Source organism: Sylvia atricapilla, chromosome 4 (genome assembly GCF_009819655.1).
Source record: "Sylvia atricapilla isolate bSylAtr1 chromosome 4, bSylAtr1.pri, whole genome shotgun sequence".
Lineage (NCBI taxonomy): Eukaryota > Metazoa > Chordata > Aves > Passeriformes > Sylviidae > Sylvia > Sylvia atricapilla.
Genome location: NC_089143.1, coordinates 33,664,171 through 33,683,025, shown reverse-complemented (window position 1 = coordinate 33,683,025; position 18,855 = coordinate 33,664,171). Strand labels below are relative to the sequence as shown.

The window sequence follows — 18,855 nt, the reverse complement described above, 5'->3', positions numbered from 1 at the left end:
TAAGACAGTTTTAAGAATACTTTCTAATAAGGTCCAGTTTGAAGTATGTTCACAAGACCAAACTCCAACAGGAAAATGGTTGTATCTGGAGTGTCATTATTTACTGTCACTGTGAATCTGTTCCTTGTAATTTTTGTCAAATCTGTTTTTGAAAGCAGTTATGATTTTCACCTCAGCAAAATGGAGTGGCAGTGAGGTCCAGCTATGACTGTGCAATGTGCAGAACTTTGTTTTAAGCCTGCTCTTCTTATTTTCTGCACGTGTTTCTTGTAGCATGAGAAACAGAGTAAATGCTGCCTGTGCCTTTCATATGTTTGGTATTTGCACTCTGTAAGCAACTACCAAGATGAATGACATTAACTTGTTCAGTTATGTTACATTCTATTCCTTGATTGCCACTGCCCACTTTCCACTGTATGTTGATCTGTAGTTTTACTTTCAACATGTCGTGGTACAGAAGTGCAGGGGCTACCAGAGCTGAATGCAGTATTTAAAGGTAATCACACAACAGTTCTATATAAAGTGTGTGGTGGTGTTTTCTGGTTTGTTTTATATTTGTTTCCTCATAACTTGTAAGTCAGCTGTTTGGTATTTTCACTTCTGTTAAATGTTTAGCTGATTCGAAGAGCCATCCATGAGGAGTTGAATGACTTCTTCAGTTGTGTTGGCAAAAATAATTGATGTCTCTTAGTCTAGGATAGTGGAACAAAATCTCCTCACAGATTTTCTATTAAAAAAAACTATCTCCTTTTTTAATTTTGAGTTTTAAGTGTTAGCTTAAGAAATTGAATTTGAAAATGTGCTGAGTAGCCTCATTGGGGTATTCTCATCTTCTTTCCCCTTCTCACATATGCTTTCACCTTTGAAGAGAGGCCTCGTAAAACATGGCTGTTACCTACTCATAGACAAGTCTTGAATATTGTTTTGATGTTTGTGTGCTTATTTGAAGAAATGGTAATTCACTCTGTGCTGTTAGCAACCACAAATAAGGATGAGGTTTTAATATGTACTATATTCTCTGCAGCAATTATTTAACCTGGTTTAGAATAATCTTTTTAAATCAGTGATGCAACCTGCTAATAAAGCTGAAGAGAGTGCATTTTCATGTTTGGGAAAGGCAGGCAGCTCTATTCAAGTCAGTAAGTAGAGTATTAGCTCATCTAGAAACTCCAGGTTCCCTTTCACAGTGTCTCAGATCATTCCTCAGCAATCTTTGCAAATTACTGCCTTGGAAGTGTTTCTCCTGCTCTAAATAGCTCTGTGCCAACCACACTTGGTAAAGAGGGACATGTGACAAGCAATATATGCTAGGGGTAGAGGAAAGGCTTGTAAGGGTTCAGGGAAAGGGAACCAAAAGGTTAGCTGACCTGAAAGGGATTTAGTCAGTTTGATATGAGAACCAGAAGCTGGTTTTTTGGTGGGTTTTTTTTTTTTTTTTCTTTCCTTCCAACAGAAGACCATGCTTCAGTGTTTGTGCTGTATTTCTACTAGGAGCTGCTAGAAAATTTACTGCCTCCATTCCAGGTTTTGGGGTGTTTTCTTACAGGCAGTTTCTGGGAGTGGGTGTGTGTGAAGGAAGTCACAGCAAACTTAGGCGTTTCCTGTTGGATAATTGTTACATATTTCCCATTCCTTAAACCTTGCTGCCACTGGGAATAAATTTGATCTCAAACTTGAAGTCAATTAATATGGTGAATAAAGAAATGTAAAAAAAGTAGAGAAGCTGAAGGAATTCTGAATTGATTTTGTTTAATATAACTATTTTCTGAGTGTCTCAGAGTATACAAAGAAAGGTAGTTTATAAAAAGCATTACGAACTAGAGGTCTTCATATTAAAATTATTAGTGGAAGGGATTAAATGTAGGCCAGAACATGTATCTGAAATCTTCCTGTAATTACGGTTTTACATTGCTTTAATCTTACAGTACCCGACTTCATTATCTTGCACTTTTAAGTCCAATGTTAGATTTGTATGAGGCAAACGTTTGCTGCAGCCCTTACTCATTAGTTCAGTTTTGTGCAGTTTTACTAATATATGTTAGCCCCTGACTTCCATCACTCTGCTCTCAAGACTGATTTTTCTAGAGTCATCTGTGAAAACAGCTGAGATTGAGAGATCTTTTTGAACCATTTGCACCAAGGGTTGCCAGACTTTTTTCTCTCTTACTAATATTAAAATACAGATATATTGTCCTTTTTCTCTTCAGTATTACGTTGCTTGCAATTTTATAAAATCAGTGCTGTGTTTGTTCATTTTCCATGTAAAAATTGTTGGCACATTTTTAAAGATTTCTCCTATAGCATCTGGAAACAGTTTACCAGATACCAGGGATCAGTCAAGTGATTGTGTGCCATTTGAGCTGTGATCTAGCTCAGTCTTTTTGCAACAGGAGCTGCATTGTACTGCAAAACACAGAATGTTTAATGAAGTATGCATTGAAAGTTGTCACAAGTGGTTGGATGAGAAGCTGGAACCTAGACTTGAAGAGCTCAGTACTGAGAATAACAAAGTGGCGTGCTCTCTTCTGTTGGGTGCAGTTTTTAGGTCTGTAACTGAATTGCAGAGCTATTGGACATAGTAACTCAAGTTCCCTTTTCCCTGCTTCTGGAATGATTGGTATACTTGGCTGAAGGGCTTCACAGTGCTGAAGTCAAACATTTGTGAGGTTATCTGAGATGTTCAGATGGATAGTACTTTTTGAAAGTGCTTGTCACAGATTTAGGTTTCCTGCTACTGAAGTTGGTAACACTCCTGCTGACTTCAGTGGAAGCAGAGTTAGGTGAGGACAGTCTTTAAATATCTTCTCTATAAATCCAAAGGTCACTTACAGTGCAAGGGTTTGTTTGCAGGAGAATTGGAGTTTACAGAACAAAATTTTCAAAATCATTTTCTGAAGCGGATGAGGTGAGTAGTGGGGTGATTTGGACTAGTGTGTGTATGAAATTACAGAAGGGAGGAAGGGGGCAAGTTAGAGATCAAGAAGATCTTTTAATGCTGATGTTAAATATGATAATTTTCTGGGGTTTAACTGTGTTTTTTATTTGAAATACATTTCTCTTTCTCATATTTAATTATCACAATACAAAAATGTCCTAAATTTAACCCTAACAATATGCCATAAAAACTGCTTTTGGTATTTTGTGCCTGACAGCCAAGATGACAAATCATTGAAATTAATGGAATAAATGTTTTAGTGCTCTATCATAAGTGTATCTGTTTTGATTAATTCATAATAAAGTATTCCAGTCTATAGACATTTTCTACCTTATTGTAGAAGTTGTATCGTATTTCTACCAAACAGTAAGCTTTTGGGTATGGATTCGTTGTTCCTATTTGCATATGGAAATTACTGCAGTTTGTGCCATTTTTTGAATTTCATGAGCCAATGCTTGACTGTATTTGTGGTTGGTTTGGTTTTGGTTTGGCTTTTTTTTTTTCTTACCTTGAGTATTCTTAAGAGTACATTCTCCTATTGTAGAAGAATATTTACTAGTAAATATATAAAATGAAGAGCAGAGGGGTACAAGATAGGTAAAGGAAAACATTTTGAAGTCAAGTTTGCACCCAGAGATTGGAGGATTGGGAACACTTTAAAATTGCTGGGAAAACAGTATGGTGTTTATGTAATTAAATTTAAAGTAATAGCTAAGTTTCTTAACAGTCCTGTCAATTGATGATAACGTTTTCCCCTCTAACCTCTAACAGTAGGCAGTCATGTACATAAATAACCTATAGCAACACTGCACATAATAGCATTTTCATAATGTTATTGCATTTCAGCTTTCCGGGGGAAGGCACAAAGGTCATATCATTGGTTTATGGCTCTGGAATTATCCCTCTGCTAGGGTATGGTTATCAGACATTCCTCACATTCCAGGTGTCTAATATTATAGTGCTTACATGCCAGTGCAGGACCAACCACTGTGTCAAAGAAAAACGCTGGAGAAAACACTCACGGTGTTACCGTTTCCACTTCTCTGTGGTCCCCTTTCCCCCTAACCTTTCAAAATGTCATCTTTGCATTGAACTTGGCAATGTTAAAGAGATAATTGAATTATAAATAGTGATTTGGTTGGAGCCTACAGAAGCAAATAGCTGGTATGCTAAGCTGGAAAATATTTGTTTTCCTTTTCACTTTTATTACCTTCAATGATGAAATGATGTGGCAGAATGTATAGGTGAGTTCAGCGTGGGGTTTTTTCTTCACTGATGGCAATTGTGAAGTGGAAAGCCAAAACGGTTTATCATAATCAAAAGGAAAAGGAAACAAAAAATCAAGCCAGCAGGCAGTTTGACCTGGTCCTGCAACCAGTGGGTGTGGGTCCCTTCCTTCCCAAATGCATTCTTCCCTTTCTGGATCTCAGCTATTCAGTTCATGTGCCTTTTCACAGAAGCACCTGTGAGGGGACGGAGTGAGCTGACATTGAGCTAATGCCATTGCTTTGTAACTGGGAGGAGGCAGTTATGCTCGACTTCTCTGCTGGTAGCACATTTTTATGGCAGTCATTAACATGCACACAGCATCTCATGGCGAGCTGAGAGGCAGCACAGATTTTTGGCTGCACACTCCCTCTGCACTCACCTCCCCCTGTCTGCTGCCTGCTGGACTGAAAGTTTAACTTGTGTGTTCTCTGCTTCCTTCCTTTTGAGCGTGTGTGTGAGAAGGACATCAGTTGCCCATTTTGTGTGGGTTTTTTTCTGTGGAGGAAGCAGGCAAGGTCTTTGGATGACCCGAAGATTTTCATTCTTAGCTTTTCTGTATTATGTAAAGCCTAGAGAGTTTGAGGATGTTAGAACTTTTGAGCATTGAGAACAAGTCTTTTGAAATAAAGAAATTAAAAAGGTATTAATTTTTGTTAACATATTTCTGATGTTTTTACATTACACTTGGAAAACTGCTAAATGAAGTAGGAAGGTGTTTTTTGGAAAACGGACCTTAGGGACCTTAAAGATCATCCAGTTCCAACTTCCCCGACATGGACTGGGACTGGGACATCCTAAAGCAGGTTGCTCAGATCTCTGTTCACCCTGGCCTTGAACACTTCTAGGTATGAGGCATCCACTGTTTCCCTCAGCAACCTGTTCCAATGCCTCACTACCTTCACAGTAAAGAATTTTTTCCTAATATCTAACTAAAACCTACTTTCTTTCACTTTGAGTATGTCCTTGTGTAAAGTTATGTCATTCATTCTGTAGGGGTTTTGTTGTTCAGCTATTTTTGCTCTCAGGTTTTACTTTGAATACTTGTGCTGGTGTTAAAATAAGTGGACTCAAAAACTTTGCAGTTATATTTTTGTTTCAAAGAACTAGCTATAAAGAACTATATATACAATATAACTTTTGTAATAAAAATTCCTAGCTGTATTGGCTTAAACTGGTTATGTTCGTAATAGATATTGGAAAATAAGAACTTTCCTCAAGATTCCTGGGTTTCCTATGTTGTACAAGTTTAATAAGTTATGTATAAATATAGTGAATTTAAGACTTTTTGTTGTAGTGTGGTTGCAGTAAGGTTTGTTGGTTTGTTTTTGTCTTTGCCCTGGCAGTTTAATGTTTAACTAAATCAAGAAGAGCTAGAAACATTTGAGGAATGGAGTAGAGTTTGCTACTGTAGTTAGTGCTTGTCTCCAAACCCCATCATCGGTGAGGTGCGGACTTGTTATTTCTAAGCAGGACTTCCTGAATATGTCGAACAGTTTGTGCTGTGCTGCAGCGTAGGAGACTCTGAGTTGGTCTGCAGGAAGGCAGCAATCAGAACTGATGATGGGCTGATATTGCCACTTCACATGGTAGTGGTAGTGCAGCTGTCTCTCTGGAAGGCTGACTGGAAACTGAGACACTGTTCAGCGCACTGCCCTTTTCAGCAAAGCATTTCAAAAACACCTTGAGTACTTTGCCTAAATTACAGAGAAGAAACCACTGATTCAGTACTCTAAAGATGTTTTTAAAATCCCAAATCTACAAGGACAGAAAAAGATGAGGTTTTAGTTTCTACTTGATCCTTGTGTGCTTCCTGAATACAATATTGTGTTTACCTGGGTTGCTGGCTAGCTAGACAAGAGTCTTTTAATGCAAAGTGTATTTTTCAAAGTCTTAGATTGAATGTGGTATAGTCCTATCTACATGAACCCACAGCTCACTTGTAAATGGGAGTTAGAGCAAATCACTGGCAGTACTGGAAACCAAGTTTTTGAGGTTGTTAAATAGCTGCGAGAGGCTGTTATCCCAGTAGTAACTGCTCAAATAAAGTCCCTCCATTCTGTGTTGCTGTGGGGTAGAGAAATAATGCATGCCTCTTAGTATAATTCTCCATCTGCACGTTTGTACATTTTTCTTTACCAAGGAAACCCTGTAAAACCAAGAAATATATTTCTTTAAGGCCTGCTGTCTGTTGTAAGTATTCAAGGACTTAAAAGAATCACAGGATAGAAATTGCAAGCTATTAAAAGCAGTGCTATACCTGTATATTTTTTTAGAAAAGTAGTGTCAGTGCTGTTTCAAGTTTCTGTTCTTATACAAATTTGAGTGTTTTACCTATATTTGTATTATCAGGAACAAAATTATCTGAAATCTGGAAAACAAGTGAATATTCACAAAATGTATCGAGGAAATACTTGCTGTCGGAGTTAATAAATCTTTGTCTCCAGCAAGTGTATAACTGCTGAGAGTTCAGTCTCTGCAATTAGTTTTTTAGTATCCAGTGGTGCAGAAAAGGTGAAGGTGCAGTGCTGTTGACTGCTACATATCCATTCTAGCCAGGAGTGTGGCTGTGAATATTTGACTATAAACCTGTACTGTTGTGTGCACATGTGTGTAATACAGAGCAAACACATTAGTGGTGCACATGCTGGTGTCTACAGACATACATTTAGTGCTTATAAGAAGTTTAATTTAATGTTATTGAGAACATTTCATCATTAAGGAATGGGTTATGTTTAATTTCAGCTATTAGTGATTTTGTTTTGGCATAGAAAAGGTAACATGCATGTTTGCTTTCTTTTGAGCACAGGCATCTGTTGACATTTGGTTGCACACATCTTGTGAACAAGGTAAACATGGATGACCTTACCATATTTGTTTTTTTTACACCACTATTTCAAGCTGGGATTGTGACCATGCTGCTCCTTGTTTGATCTGTTCTGCTCTGGTATTGATGTCCACTTAGTTACTCTTTCAAAATAATACCTGTAATAAAGTGGTATTAAATTAAATTATATCTTAATAATACCCTTATTATAAGAGAATGTACTTAAACAATTCAAAGTTTGTACATAACGTCTTGGCCTGATATCTGAATGGGAGGCACTACTGTATTAAGAACATGGTGTTTAGCAGCAGAAATCCTGTTGACAGACTCATGAATGAGCTTTTTTGAGAGAGAGATTTTGTGTGGGATTTGCTAGTTCATAACTTATAGAATCGAATGAACAAAGAATATGGCAAAAGGGTGTTTTGTGGGCCAATTCTGCCCCTTTTGACAGGTAAACAGCCTAATTTCCACTTTTTAAAGTTAGGAAAGAGACAGCAATATAATTGATACAAAATAAATGCATTTTGTTACAGCTTCAGCCGCTGTAATTTGTAGAAGGGAAAATTGTGTTCCCTATGCAGTATAATTTTCACGCTGTTAGCGACCTTGGCTATAGGGAGCAGCAATGCCTCTCTTTAACTCTGACCTGCAACATGGAGCAACAGCTGGCTCTCTTTTGCCATTCTGTGTGCACTCTGCTGCCTGCTGCAGGATTCCTCCCACTTAAATTTAGTCACCCTTGCACACGCTAAAGGATTCTTGCATTCAGAATCCTGTACTGGCAAGGGAAAGAGGGGAACCTTCAGGTATTAAATAGATGTGCTGAATCTGCCTCTGTAGGGAACTTATAGGAGTAATTCAGGTTAGGTAACTGATTCTTTGAAGATTACGAGATTAATTGCACCCCTGAGTTTTAGATAAGAAATTTGTCTTATTGGAGTGTCTGAAGTGAGTAAAATCCATGTTTGTAAGCATATTTAGTATGGGATTAGAATGCATGTTTATACACCCTTCAAAGTAATAATACCTGTAGCCTTAGAAAGTTGGGTAAGAACTGATTTTGAGTTCCAACTTGAGCACTAAATTCAGGAGGTTTGGTGAAGAATTGAGAATAGTTTTCTTCTTCTGTTTGTACATTCCTTTCATTGATTGAAATTTTACATTTTCTTCTCTCAAGCTAGGGATCAAAATAAGAATTAATTACTTTCATCCTTTTGCAAAATAAAAAATTAGTTGATGCTGATTTTATCTTAGTATTCTGTGTAATTGTGCTAACTGAAAGTGCTTGAAGTAAACTTTTTGTAAACTGTCGTATTGGTGGGTATTACTGTGGGTAAACCATCTGTACACCCTTCTGTTATGGTGTATGGATTCCAGATAAATGTGCATGCAGTTCTTCCATCACTGGATTTCTTCTCTTACATTTTAATAGATTGCCCATTCCTGTACATCTGAATAGCAGCTTATGTTCTGTCTTCTCATTTCCTTGGCGTTTGGAGAAGTGGTACATTTTTCAGAACAATTTCTGTCAAGAGAAAGTGCTAGCAATACTGCATTGTTAAAGAAAATAATTAATGTGTAATATACATCATTATATATGAGAAATGAATGGATTTATTTAATCAGATTTCATATGAGTGTCACACTCATAGAGGATCTTGCTGCACAACAAAGCACATGAGTTCATTTTGGGTATTTGGAGAAAGTTCTCAAATGAACTTTGAAGTTGCTATAGCAATTGAGCATTGACCCTAGTTACAGCTCAATTCCAAACTACAAATCTTGACTGTGGGTCAAGTACCACACAGCAAAGGAGATGTTCTTTGAAGTAATTTTGAAAGGCATTAAGATGAACCTGTTAATAATCCTCAGGTATTTGTGTACCTGTTACAAACCAGTGTTTTCTTTCTTTCAAACTGAGGAGAAGTAATTGCAGGTTTGTGTGGGGTGGGGTTATTTTTCATGTCTGTGTCTCTTTCCCCTTGCCCCCCATTGCCATTTTCTGAGATCTGCCTACTGTAACCTTCCTTTTTCTATTGATAGAGTACTGGTCATAATATGTATAACTTATGTTTCAATATTACAGTTTATTTAATCCTGAATGGATTTTGGAGAAAAAAAGGAGTCAGAGGAGGAATGCAGCAGAATCCAGCACTTCTCTTGCATAAGCCAGTTTGTTCAAAGTAGTGTGTGTGTGTACATACATATGCGTGCATATGCATTTTTAAGAACCTGCCTCTTGATATTCTTAGATCACAGAAATGGGAAGTGTCATGGGCTGTCTGTATTTTGACAAATATAGTTTTACTGGTATATGTAATAAATGTCACATTTTCTTGTGACCCCTAGCCTTGGAAAGAAGTCTGTCTTCTACATATTTCTGTGATCTGGGGACCTCAAAATGTAATTTACATAAAATAAAAAAGTTGTCCAAATGAAGCAGTATTTCTGCACTGGCAATCCATGAGTCTGTAGTTATGGTTCAATTTTTCAGTATCTTCAGCCTCATGTTTTTTTTAGAGCATGGTGTTCCTAACACCAAGGTTGTGGGTTCCATCCCCATGTGGGCCATTCCCTTTAGAGTTGAATTGATGATCCTTGTTGGGTCCCTTCAAACTCAGAATATGCTGTGGTTCTGAGATTAATTATTAACTTTAGCTGCATGCACAGACTTTTCTTACAGGTATGGCTGTAGATGCAAGAACAACTATTAATGATAACACATATGTCATTGCAGAATATGCATTTTAAGAGCTTAGCTAGCTAACTCTGTATTTTAAAAACTTTAAAGAAAAATGTGGATTGGATGTGATAATGGAACTTTTTAATTTGTAAACTGTATTTGTCTCCTAAGTCTCCCCAGGTATGTGGAGTGATTGACATAATCATGCATTGTTTACTTAATGGAATTGCAGAATGCTTCCTGGTTTTCCTTAAAATAGCCACTTCTCCTTATGCACACCTGCCTCTTGTTCACTAAGGTTAAAAAAAAAAAAAGAAAAACAGTGCCCCTAGCTGAGAATACTTGAGCTTAATGATATTAAAGAGATCCAAGCCCTTTTTAATTAATTGAATTTCATTGGATACTAAAAGTAGACTTGAAAGTAATCCTTTTTAGAGTATTGGCGTTCTTTTAAGAACATGTAAATGTATGGCTACAAACTGGAACAGTATTATGAACTACCTCAGAATATCTGTGCCCAAGACGTGCAGTACTTAATACTCTATTATGGTGCAATAAACCTCATTTTTCTTGGTTCGTGTTTAATGACTGTAATGGCAGTCCATCTATCATAGGTTACTATGTCACAGATAATGATCTTCACACAGACAAGATTCCTTCAGTCCTTGTTCCTAGATATTATTTCCTGTCTAATTACATCTCGTAACTCTCTGCTTTCAACTTTTGTCTTGCAAATTTTCCCTTGCTTCATGTTGTGGTAATTTCATCCATTTGTCATATGTATTTTGAAAGTAAATAGTGGTTATGTTGAGAAGTTCGGAGGGCTATAAGCAATCAGGCATCAATCACCTTGTGCTGATTGCTATTCCGTTGTAAAATGATGCATCAGGTTCAAAAATTGTGTGCTATTAAGACTCTGGAACACAAAGGGAGTCATAGGAATGTTACCCTCTTAAGTAATTGTGATCTTATTATGTACAAATATCATGTTTTAAAAATCTACTCTGAAACGGTTCTGGCATAGTTCAGATCTTAAGGATGTCCAAGCATGATCCAGCAGAGCAGGATTTACAAAACAAATTGTCCTGTACTGCCTGTCCTTTTGGACCTCTGTCTGAACCATCTCATTTTGTTTACGGCCCAGTGTGGGTCACTCAAGTACTTTTCCACAGTTTTTAGTGTATCTTTAATTTGTGGAGTGTCTGGGATGAGGGAATGGTGATTACTCATTCCTTTGGACAGGTGAGAACATCTGGACAGAACATTTGCATGATCAGAGTTGACTGCAGTCTAACCTAGAGAATGTGCTATTTATAGTAAGAAGTGAGTATTTGATTAAAAATAAAATTGGTGTAGAGTGCAGATGAAAAGTCAGGATTGTACTGGGCTTGTATCCCTCCTGTAGAGGTGATCTAAAAATTGTGTCATGGCTGTTGCTAGCTCTGGTGTGTAACTTTGGTGAAAGTATTGAATGTTTATTAAAAAACATCTGGCTGTGTTTATCTGAGTTTGAGTTCATATTATGATTTCTATGTTGTTGTATGACATTTCAAATATTTTTTCTACTTGAACTACATGACTTGAGTTTTGAGTTAATATTAAAATGTTAAGGACGAGGTTGAACTTGAATTTTTATTCAGTTTGTTTCATGAAAATCTACACTTGTAATGAAATTTGAGACAAGACTTTCTTCACAGGCAGGTGTGCCCTTGTAGTTGGCACATCTTGTTCATGTGACTGACCAGGCTCATCAAAGCACTTTTGCTTTTATGTGATTGATGCTTCCTTTGAGCATTAGTGGCCTGGGAACTCTTTGCCATGGATGCTCTCTGTTCAGTCTGCTGCATGCTGCCCACATGAAACTGTGCTTGTGTTTATCCTGGATTTGAAAGGCTTCTCCTGCTTGCCTAAGAGCCATCCCTTTCTCTCTAGCAAATACTATTTACCACACAGCAGTAATCTTTGAAGTGGTGCTGGTTATTCTAAGTAGGCAGCATTTGGGCAGGTGTGCTTGGTATGGCAGCACTAGCCAGCTGCAGCTTTTGGCCTGCTGGGCTGCACAGCTGGATCCTGGCCATGGCAGCGCTGCTTCTGCTGCCCGGAGAGGAGGAGCAAGGCGGCACCTCAGGGCTGGGCTTTCTGGAGATTCCTTGGAGCAGCCCCACTCAGAGCTGGGGCAGTGTCTGGATTTAAAAATGCAGGTCAGCAGTGTGAGAGGATACAATACATAGGCTTGGCTTGCTGTAGACCTCCTCTGTGTCTGGAAAGCACTGGCAGGTTGACAGTCTACTTGTGCTGCTTATAATCCTTATTTTTGCATCCTAGTGATCCAAATGTAATTCCACGTTGGTAATGTCATATGTATTTTATAATAGTTTTTGGTGTGTCTAGTGGTTTAACATAGTTTATAAGCAGCAATAAATTACCAAATTTGTGTTATACTTGCAAATTTGTTCAGAACCTCAAATAAAGTGTTAGTAACTTTCACAGGATTGTGATGTAAACTTTGGAGAAATATGAGGAAGTGAATTCATACTTGCAATTTAAAAAAACATAAATTAAAAAGAATCAATATTTGAAATGGCCTGAATCCTAAGAGCCTTATTCTTTGTCATTTCTGCAACCCTAGCTTGGAGGAATACCGTTTAACTTAAAGAATTGGTGGATCATATCCATTGATGTTGATGATAGTAATCAAGATAATAGTGGGGCAATGATTTCTAAATCAAATTTGTCATTTCAGCTGCATAAAGAATTCGATATTTTTGTAGATTACTTTCTATCTGGTGTTTTGTACACCAGATCCAATTCGGTTTGTAAAAGGTAAAATGTACTATTCTTTCCTCACATAAGTGTCAAAAAACCTCTTTCTTTTGGTTAGGAATTAATAAAGAAAAAATCCTGAAACACAATTTAGCTTTATATTTGGACAGAATTTTAATGGTGAGATGAAAAAACAAGTCATAAAACTTAGTGAGCAGTGAGCAAAGGAGAGCTGCTTGTGTGTCTCACAAACTGCTTTTCATCATGTCATTTTGAGGATCTTTTTTAAACTCTAGATATCTACTTAATCTTAGTGTCACTATGGCAACAATAAAACCTTAAATCTCTTGTTCTTCCTATTAAATATATCATTATGTTAGAGATGGCATTTATCTGTAGATTTATCAACAGGGAACTCAATACTAATTTCTTTTTTAAAAAAAACACCAAAAGATTATCATGTAAAGCTTTGCTCAGCCTCAGTTGGAAAACAGCCCATATATTATATTTATCACTCCAGTTCTTACAACAAATAGTTGCTGTATTATTAAAGTGAAAAACTTTAATAGTCTGTTTTCCTACAAAAGCACCATGTGAACATCTAAGGCCCATCAAATGTTACTTGTAAAATGTCTACTCTGTGCACACTGCTGCTTGCTTTATTCAAGTGCGGGGATTGATAAGTGCTGCTAACTGCATCTTAGGTGGTTGTATTCTCTTTTCTGACTTTCCTGTCTATTTTGAAATCTTGTGCTCTTTCATTGACTTGAGGTTGAAGGGTCTGGTTTTCCTGGGACAAATAGGAATAGAGATGATTTTTTTTAAGCTGTTAGTTGTTGTTTAATTTTAGATTGTCAAATGTGAAGAATATTGCAGTGGATTTCTCACTTGAGGTCCTATACTGAAAAATATTTGCAATAATATGTTCTACTTCAAGAGGAAAAAGACAACTTGCTCTCCTTTTTCTTTGCTATGTTTCTTTAGCTTCTGTCATAACAGGAATTAATACATGCATACAAATGGAAATAACAAACATGTATGGAAGAGAGAAAAGCTATATCATTGAATTGTTTCCTTGTTGTAGGTTAACAAAGCCCTTGTCATTTGCGGATTGTGTTGGGGATGAATTGCCATGGGGATGGGAAGCTGCGTACGATCCTCAGATTGGTGTATACTACATTGATCACATAAACCGTAAGTATTTTTTTGGTTTGCCATGCTGATTATAAAAGATGACCCATCTTGGTTAGACTCAGAATTCTTGATTAGAATCAAAATACTGGGGAAAAATTGCCCTTTAGTATAACATTATTGCCTTGAAAATGCTTACAAGAAAATCTGCTGGTACAAAATGGCTAACATCTGTTTCTACATATACTTCTAATTGCATGGTAATTATGTCTAAACCACGTAAAACTAGCAAAATGTGAAATACAATGCTATTTAGACCTCCCAAAATGAAGATATTCCTGAAAGCATTTCTATTTTCTCTTTGTGTATTTATTACTCCTTATTGACATGTTTTTCTATTTTCCCAGAAACAGTCTTTAACAGTGAAATAGCAAAGATTATATTTGAGATCAACATCTGAATCTAGATTGCTATCAGTACCTATACTTACCTAAAAATTAGAAGGTATCTACAGCCATTTCAGATGCTTAAAGTTAGCAGAGGCAACTGCACAAGGTCAGTAGATGTGGCATGGATAGTAAGAGACCAGTGGCCTTCTGAATGACATCTCAAATGTATGGGCAAGTGAATCCACCCTGCTCTGTCTAAGCCACTTTTGCAGTCAGTAGCTCTCTAGTCAGTACAGTCAGTGTAATGTAAAATGTAATGCAGCTGACTGGTTGGGTGTCTGCTTTGCAGATGAGATGATTTAACCTCCTTTGGCTGGGTTGGACTAGAACTCTGATTACTAAAATGGGACATTAGATATCAGCTGTGCTTGTTGAGCACCTGCAGATAGACACTAATATTGAACTGAATCCCACCCAATAACCTCATTTATGCTCTGACAGCCTTGCTTTGCAATGAGGGTCCTCTGATCTTACATACAATGTTAGACACTCATGAACTTTTAAACATACAAGCATCATTAACTGAATTCAAAAGGTAAAGAAAGTAAAGGGTCTTCTTCTGGATCTAAATGTAATTATCAACTTAAACTTGTCTTTAACTTCTGCTTTGGCCAAAATTATAGGGCATACACCTGTAAAATTTTGAGAGGCCAGTTGCATTTCTGAGAATTTTGAGAGTGCTTTCAGATCAGTGTGCTCTGGCAATTATGCTCTTTTTATTTCATGTGTGTTCAAAATTTTTAATCAGTTCTAAAAGCCTCTTGTAACTTTGTTGTCTGTGTTTTTTTAGAAAGAATATAAATGCTTTCTTTACTCTTAAATGTTATTCCTGTGCATTGAAGGTGAATTCCTGAATATTAGGAGCTATTCATGTTTCGAAATATTGGTATACTTAAAGGTAGTTTCTATCCCTTGTTTGTTCAGCAGTGCACTTGATTCCTCTGATATTAATATATGTATTCCTTTGTAGCAATTTCATTGAAACTTACTTTGTAAAGTGATGTATTTAGTTTTGTACACTCTATTTTGCACAGTGTTTTGGTGAGAGCAGTCTTCAGTCGCTGGGTGGTAAACTGCTTAAGTATCTTACAAGTAGGCCATTTGTTTGATGTGCCAGATATGGAGATTATAACTTCTGCTTCATCTGACTAGGGTGCATGCAGTGTTTTGATGCCATTGAGGTATGGAGGTCACTTGAAATTAGTGGAGAAAAGCCTTTCTAGAAAACAGTTTTTGTGTCTGCTTAGTGCTTTATTAGTTTTGTAATAAGTCAGATGTGCTGAGTATGCTTTTTAGATTTGAGCTGTTAAAATTCCCTGTCAGGACAGTGGCTGTGTTAGAAAAAGGAAGACTCTTTTACTCTTTTGAAAGTAGTTTTGTTAATTCTCTCTGCTACTGGACAAAGAAGCCAAATGAGGGAGAAAAACTGTACCTACTGCTAGGAGGAAGAACAGATAGATGCTTGAAAAACAGGTTGAATGAAGTAGAATTTCAGGACTCGTAAATAGCAGCTTGAGGGATAGTACCTTGCAAAGAAATCTGCTCCCATGTGTTAGGCAGGGAGAGGTGACTAACGATGCTTCATGTTGACCACCGTCTGGCTGGGTTTATTTCAGCAAAATGTTTGAGGGAAGGCCCACTGATTCTCTCCTTTTGCATCCTATAATTAATTATTCTGAACAGCTTCTCTCTTATCTGTCCTTTTTCTCATTTGTTTTTCTAGTGTTGTTCCTACTGTCTGCCTCTCTGCAAAGCTACATTTGATCCAGCTGTGAAGTTTCAGGTTGCCCACAGGACTTGGACCAGTTTTACTACGATGGCTCCAAGTTTGTTACATTTCTCAAACCAGCCCAGTGAGCTATGAGGAGCAGGTTGCTACTCATGGTTGTTCCCTCCTTTTCTCTGAGAATTTGAGGTTGGAAAAGTTAAGCGTTTCTGTTAATGATCAGATAGGTACTTACTGCAGTGGATATGGACAAAACTCCCAATAATTTACAGAAAGCAATATTAGACTGCACTATGCAAAGTTCTAAAACTTCTACTGAATTTCTTTGAAGTTGATTTTGTTGTTTTTTGGTGTTTTTTTTCCCCAAAAAATTATGTAAATCAATATGCATATTATTTTTTCAAAGTATTTTCTGGATCTGTGCAATTATTTGTCTTGATCTTTTTCCTTCCCTTCTCTCACATGAACCTGAGGAAAGCCTGCTCTTCTGCAGAGGGTTAAGAATGGTCTGTGAGCAGTCTGCAAATGTAGAACAATCCCTCAGATTTTTTTGGTGTCAATCTGTTTAAGGATAATTCAGTTTTATTACAATCTCACGTTTTCTGTATTTTCTATATATATCTTTTTTTTTGTCCTCAAATACAGTTTGGGTTTTTCAACAGCCTTAGCGCTTTCTTGTGATCCTTTTGGGTAATGTAACCCACTTTGAGAAGCACTGACTGAGGTCATTACTTTATGAATATATTACCCCAATTAGGAGTTTTAATGTGATGCTTTCAGCTTCAAGGGAGACCAGATTAGAGGCCATCTGGCAAGGTAGAACATGCATATGATGTGGGTAGCTAATACTGTAAGAACTTAAATGCTTACCCTGTGCTTCAGTAGTGCCCTTTGTTAGAGTATGACTGAAAGAATATTATTTGGTGGTCAGGGCCTGAGAAGTTTGTTTTGTGCAGGATCCTTGTTACTGTGGTTTGGGAGAGTTCAAAGATTTTATGATTTATGTTGTTGACTCCTGTAATCAATATTACATACCTGTTCTCATGTGTTCATCTACTTCAGCTAATTTGCTAACATTTACTAATTTTGCTAAACAGCATGGTTAGGAACTCAAGGCAATACTGAAAATAAAATATAACTATTACTCCACTTTATTTAATATATCTGCAGGCAAAATTATAACATTCAAATTTTTTCCAATTCTTCTGCAGGGTTTTCCACATTAAGTGTCTGAGATGCAAACATTTATATTCTTAAAGCTTGGATTTGCAAACACCTTTAAGCTGATATAATATTTGAAAATATTGGTCCTGCTCTATTGCTACCTCTGGCCTTTTGTTCTGTCCCTGCAATGTTTTTGCTTATACTGCCATGAGCATTTGCATGACCAGACAGTGAATCAGCTCAGGGAGCTGATTCAAGTTGAAACTAATCTGGTATGGGAGGAAAAAAAGTTGCTATTTGTTCTCCTTTCCACACCTCTGTTTATGCAAGCAAGAAAAGGAAGGTGACCTGGGGATATGAATGAACAGTCAGGTGGAAGAGATGGAGGATAGCTGCTTTTCACAGTAGCAGTGGTTAAAGGCATTTTGAAATTGCACTCTTGAATTTTCATCTGTTCCATGTGCAGGATTGCCAGGAAACAGTTTTCACTCTGAGACTGTGATTTCCAGGTTCACTTTCTCAGGTGGTGGTGGCAGCTGAAGTAGCAGTCATTGCTTGCTCTGGTTCCTGTTCCCACATTGTGTCCACATGAAGATATGCAATAAACATGGAAAACAGGGAAACACTCTGCTTCCTGAGGTGTGAGTTGTTTCCTACCTCCTCTCCCTTCCGCCAGCTTCTCAGGTTTTCTGATCTGGATCAATCTATGTGGTATGTTTAGATGAGCAGTTGTGGTGGTAATGGCAGAAAGAAAAGGAAACTTCTGATTTGACATGCATAGTCTAAGGGAATCCTTTACTGCGACAAGTTCTGCCTTGACTTCAGCACCCTGTCTGTTCCTAAATAACTTACCCCTTTACTTTGAAATCTAATCTTCTCAGCTAAGTCTCAGGAATAACAAGGCAAATGGGTTTTTTCCTTCATTGCATTGATCTAGTTAACTCATAAAACAAATACTCTGCTCTTATAGTAATGTTTGGTGGCAAAGGTAGCCAAATGGAAATGAGTGACAGCATTTGAAAGGCAATGATAGGAAGGAATAGTTTTTCCTAGCCCAGTACAATTTCAGACCATCACATCACTTTCTTTTTGCCATTCTGTACTTTGTACTCAGTATGATGATTCTTCTCCCTGCACTTCACCTGGCATTTTCTTCAAAATGGAGTTGGACAACTACCTTCTCTGCTTCTGCAGTTCCTCCCTACTTATTTTTAAAGACCCTTTTTGGAAGCATGAATGTGTCTTTCCCAGAAACATCCTTCCATCACTGTTTCATCCACAAAGAAAAGGAAAATTAAGTCAGTAATGCTTATAAAAAAGGTGAATAGGCTAGCTATTTACGCACATTGTTTCACACTTAGAGCACGTTTTAACTACAAGAGTTCCATTTCCTGTTGTAATCTTAAAGGCTTTCGTGCTAGTTTATGCTTGTGCAACTGGTTTATCTAACACAGAGACTTTTGTGGATAGACTGCTCCAGCCTGGGAGTCTAGTACATCTGCATCTATGAAAGTAGGCCAGATTGATTTTCAGAAAAGGAAGAATCTGAAAATCTCACCATGAGTCTGCAATTACCAATAGCTTGAGGAAGTCAAATGGTGTATCTTCACAAATGTGCCCTGTTTGTTCTCAGGACCTACCACCATCTTCTAAGCAAGTGGTGGCATGCAATCAATTGTGAAGATGTGATATGTCTTACCTTGAATCTTTTCTGTAGGTATTTTCTCTGCTTTCTGGCTGTAGGAAAGGATTAGAGTAATCTGGTACATGCTGGCTATAGAAGTAGGACTCAAGTAGTGAAGGCTCTGGATTTGAGATGGTTTTACCTGTTGGCATTTACGTAAAGATCATACTTGCATCTTTTTCTTATCTCTTTGTATTACCTACTTGCTTGATAATACAGAATGA

At 37.3% G+C, this 18,855-nt stretch overlaps 1 protein-coding gene across 1 annotated transcript in view; it reads left to right on the top strand.

Annotated features, from left to right (window-relative positions):
* Positions 1 to 18,855, top strand: part of WWC2 (WW and C2 domain containing 2) — a 94,581-nt gene that overhangs the window by 20,951 nt on the left and 54,775 nt on the right. The window contains exon 2 of the mRNA XM_066317557.1: positions 13,562 to 13,671. Within this exon, the coding sequence (XP_066173654.1) occupies positions 13,562 to 13,671 (110 nt within the window). The remainder of the gene's footprint in view (positions 1 to 13,561; positions 13,672 to 18,855) is intronic.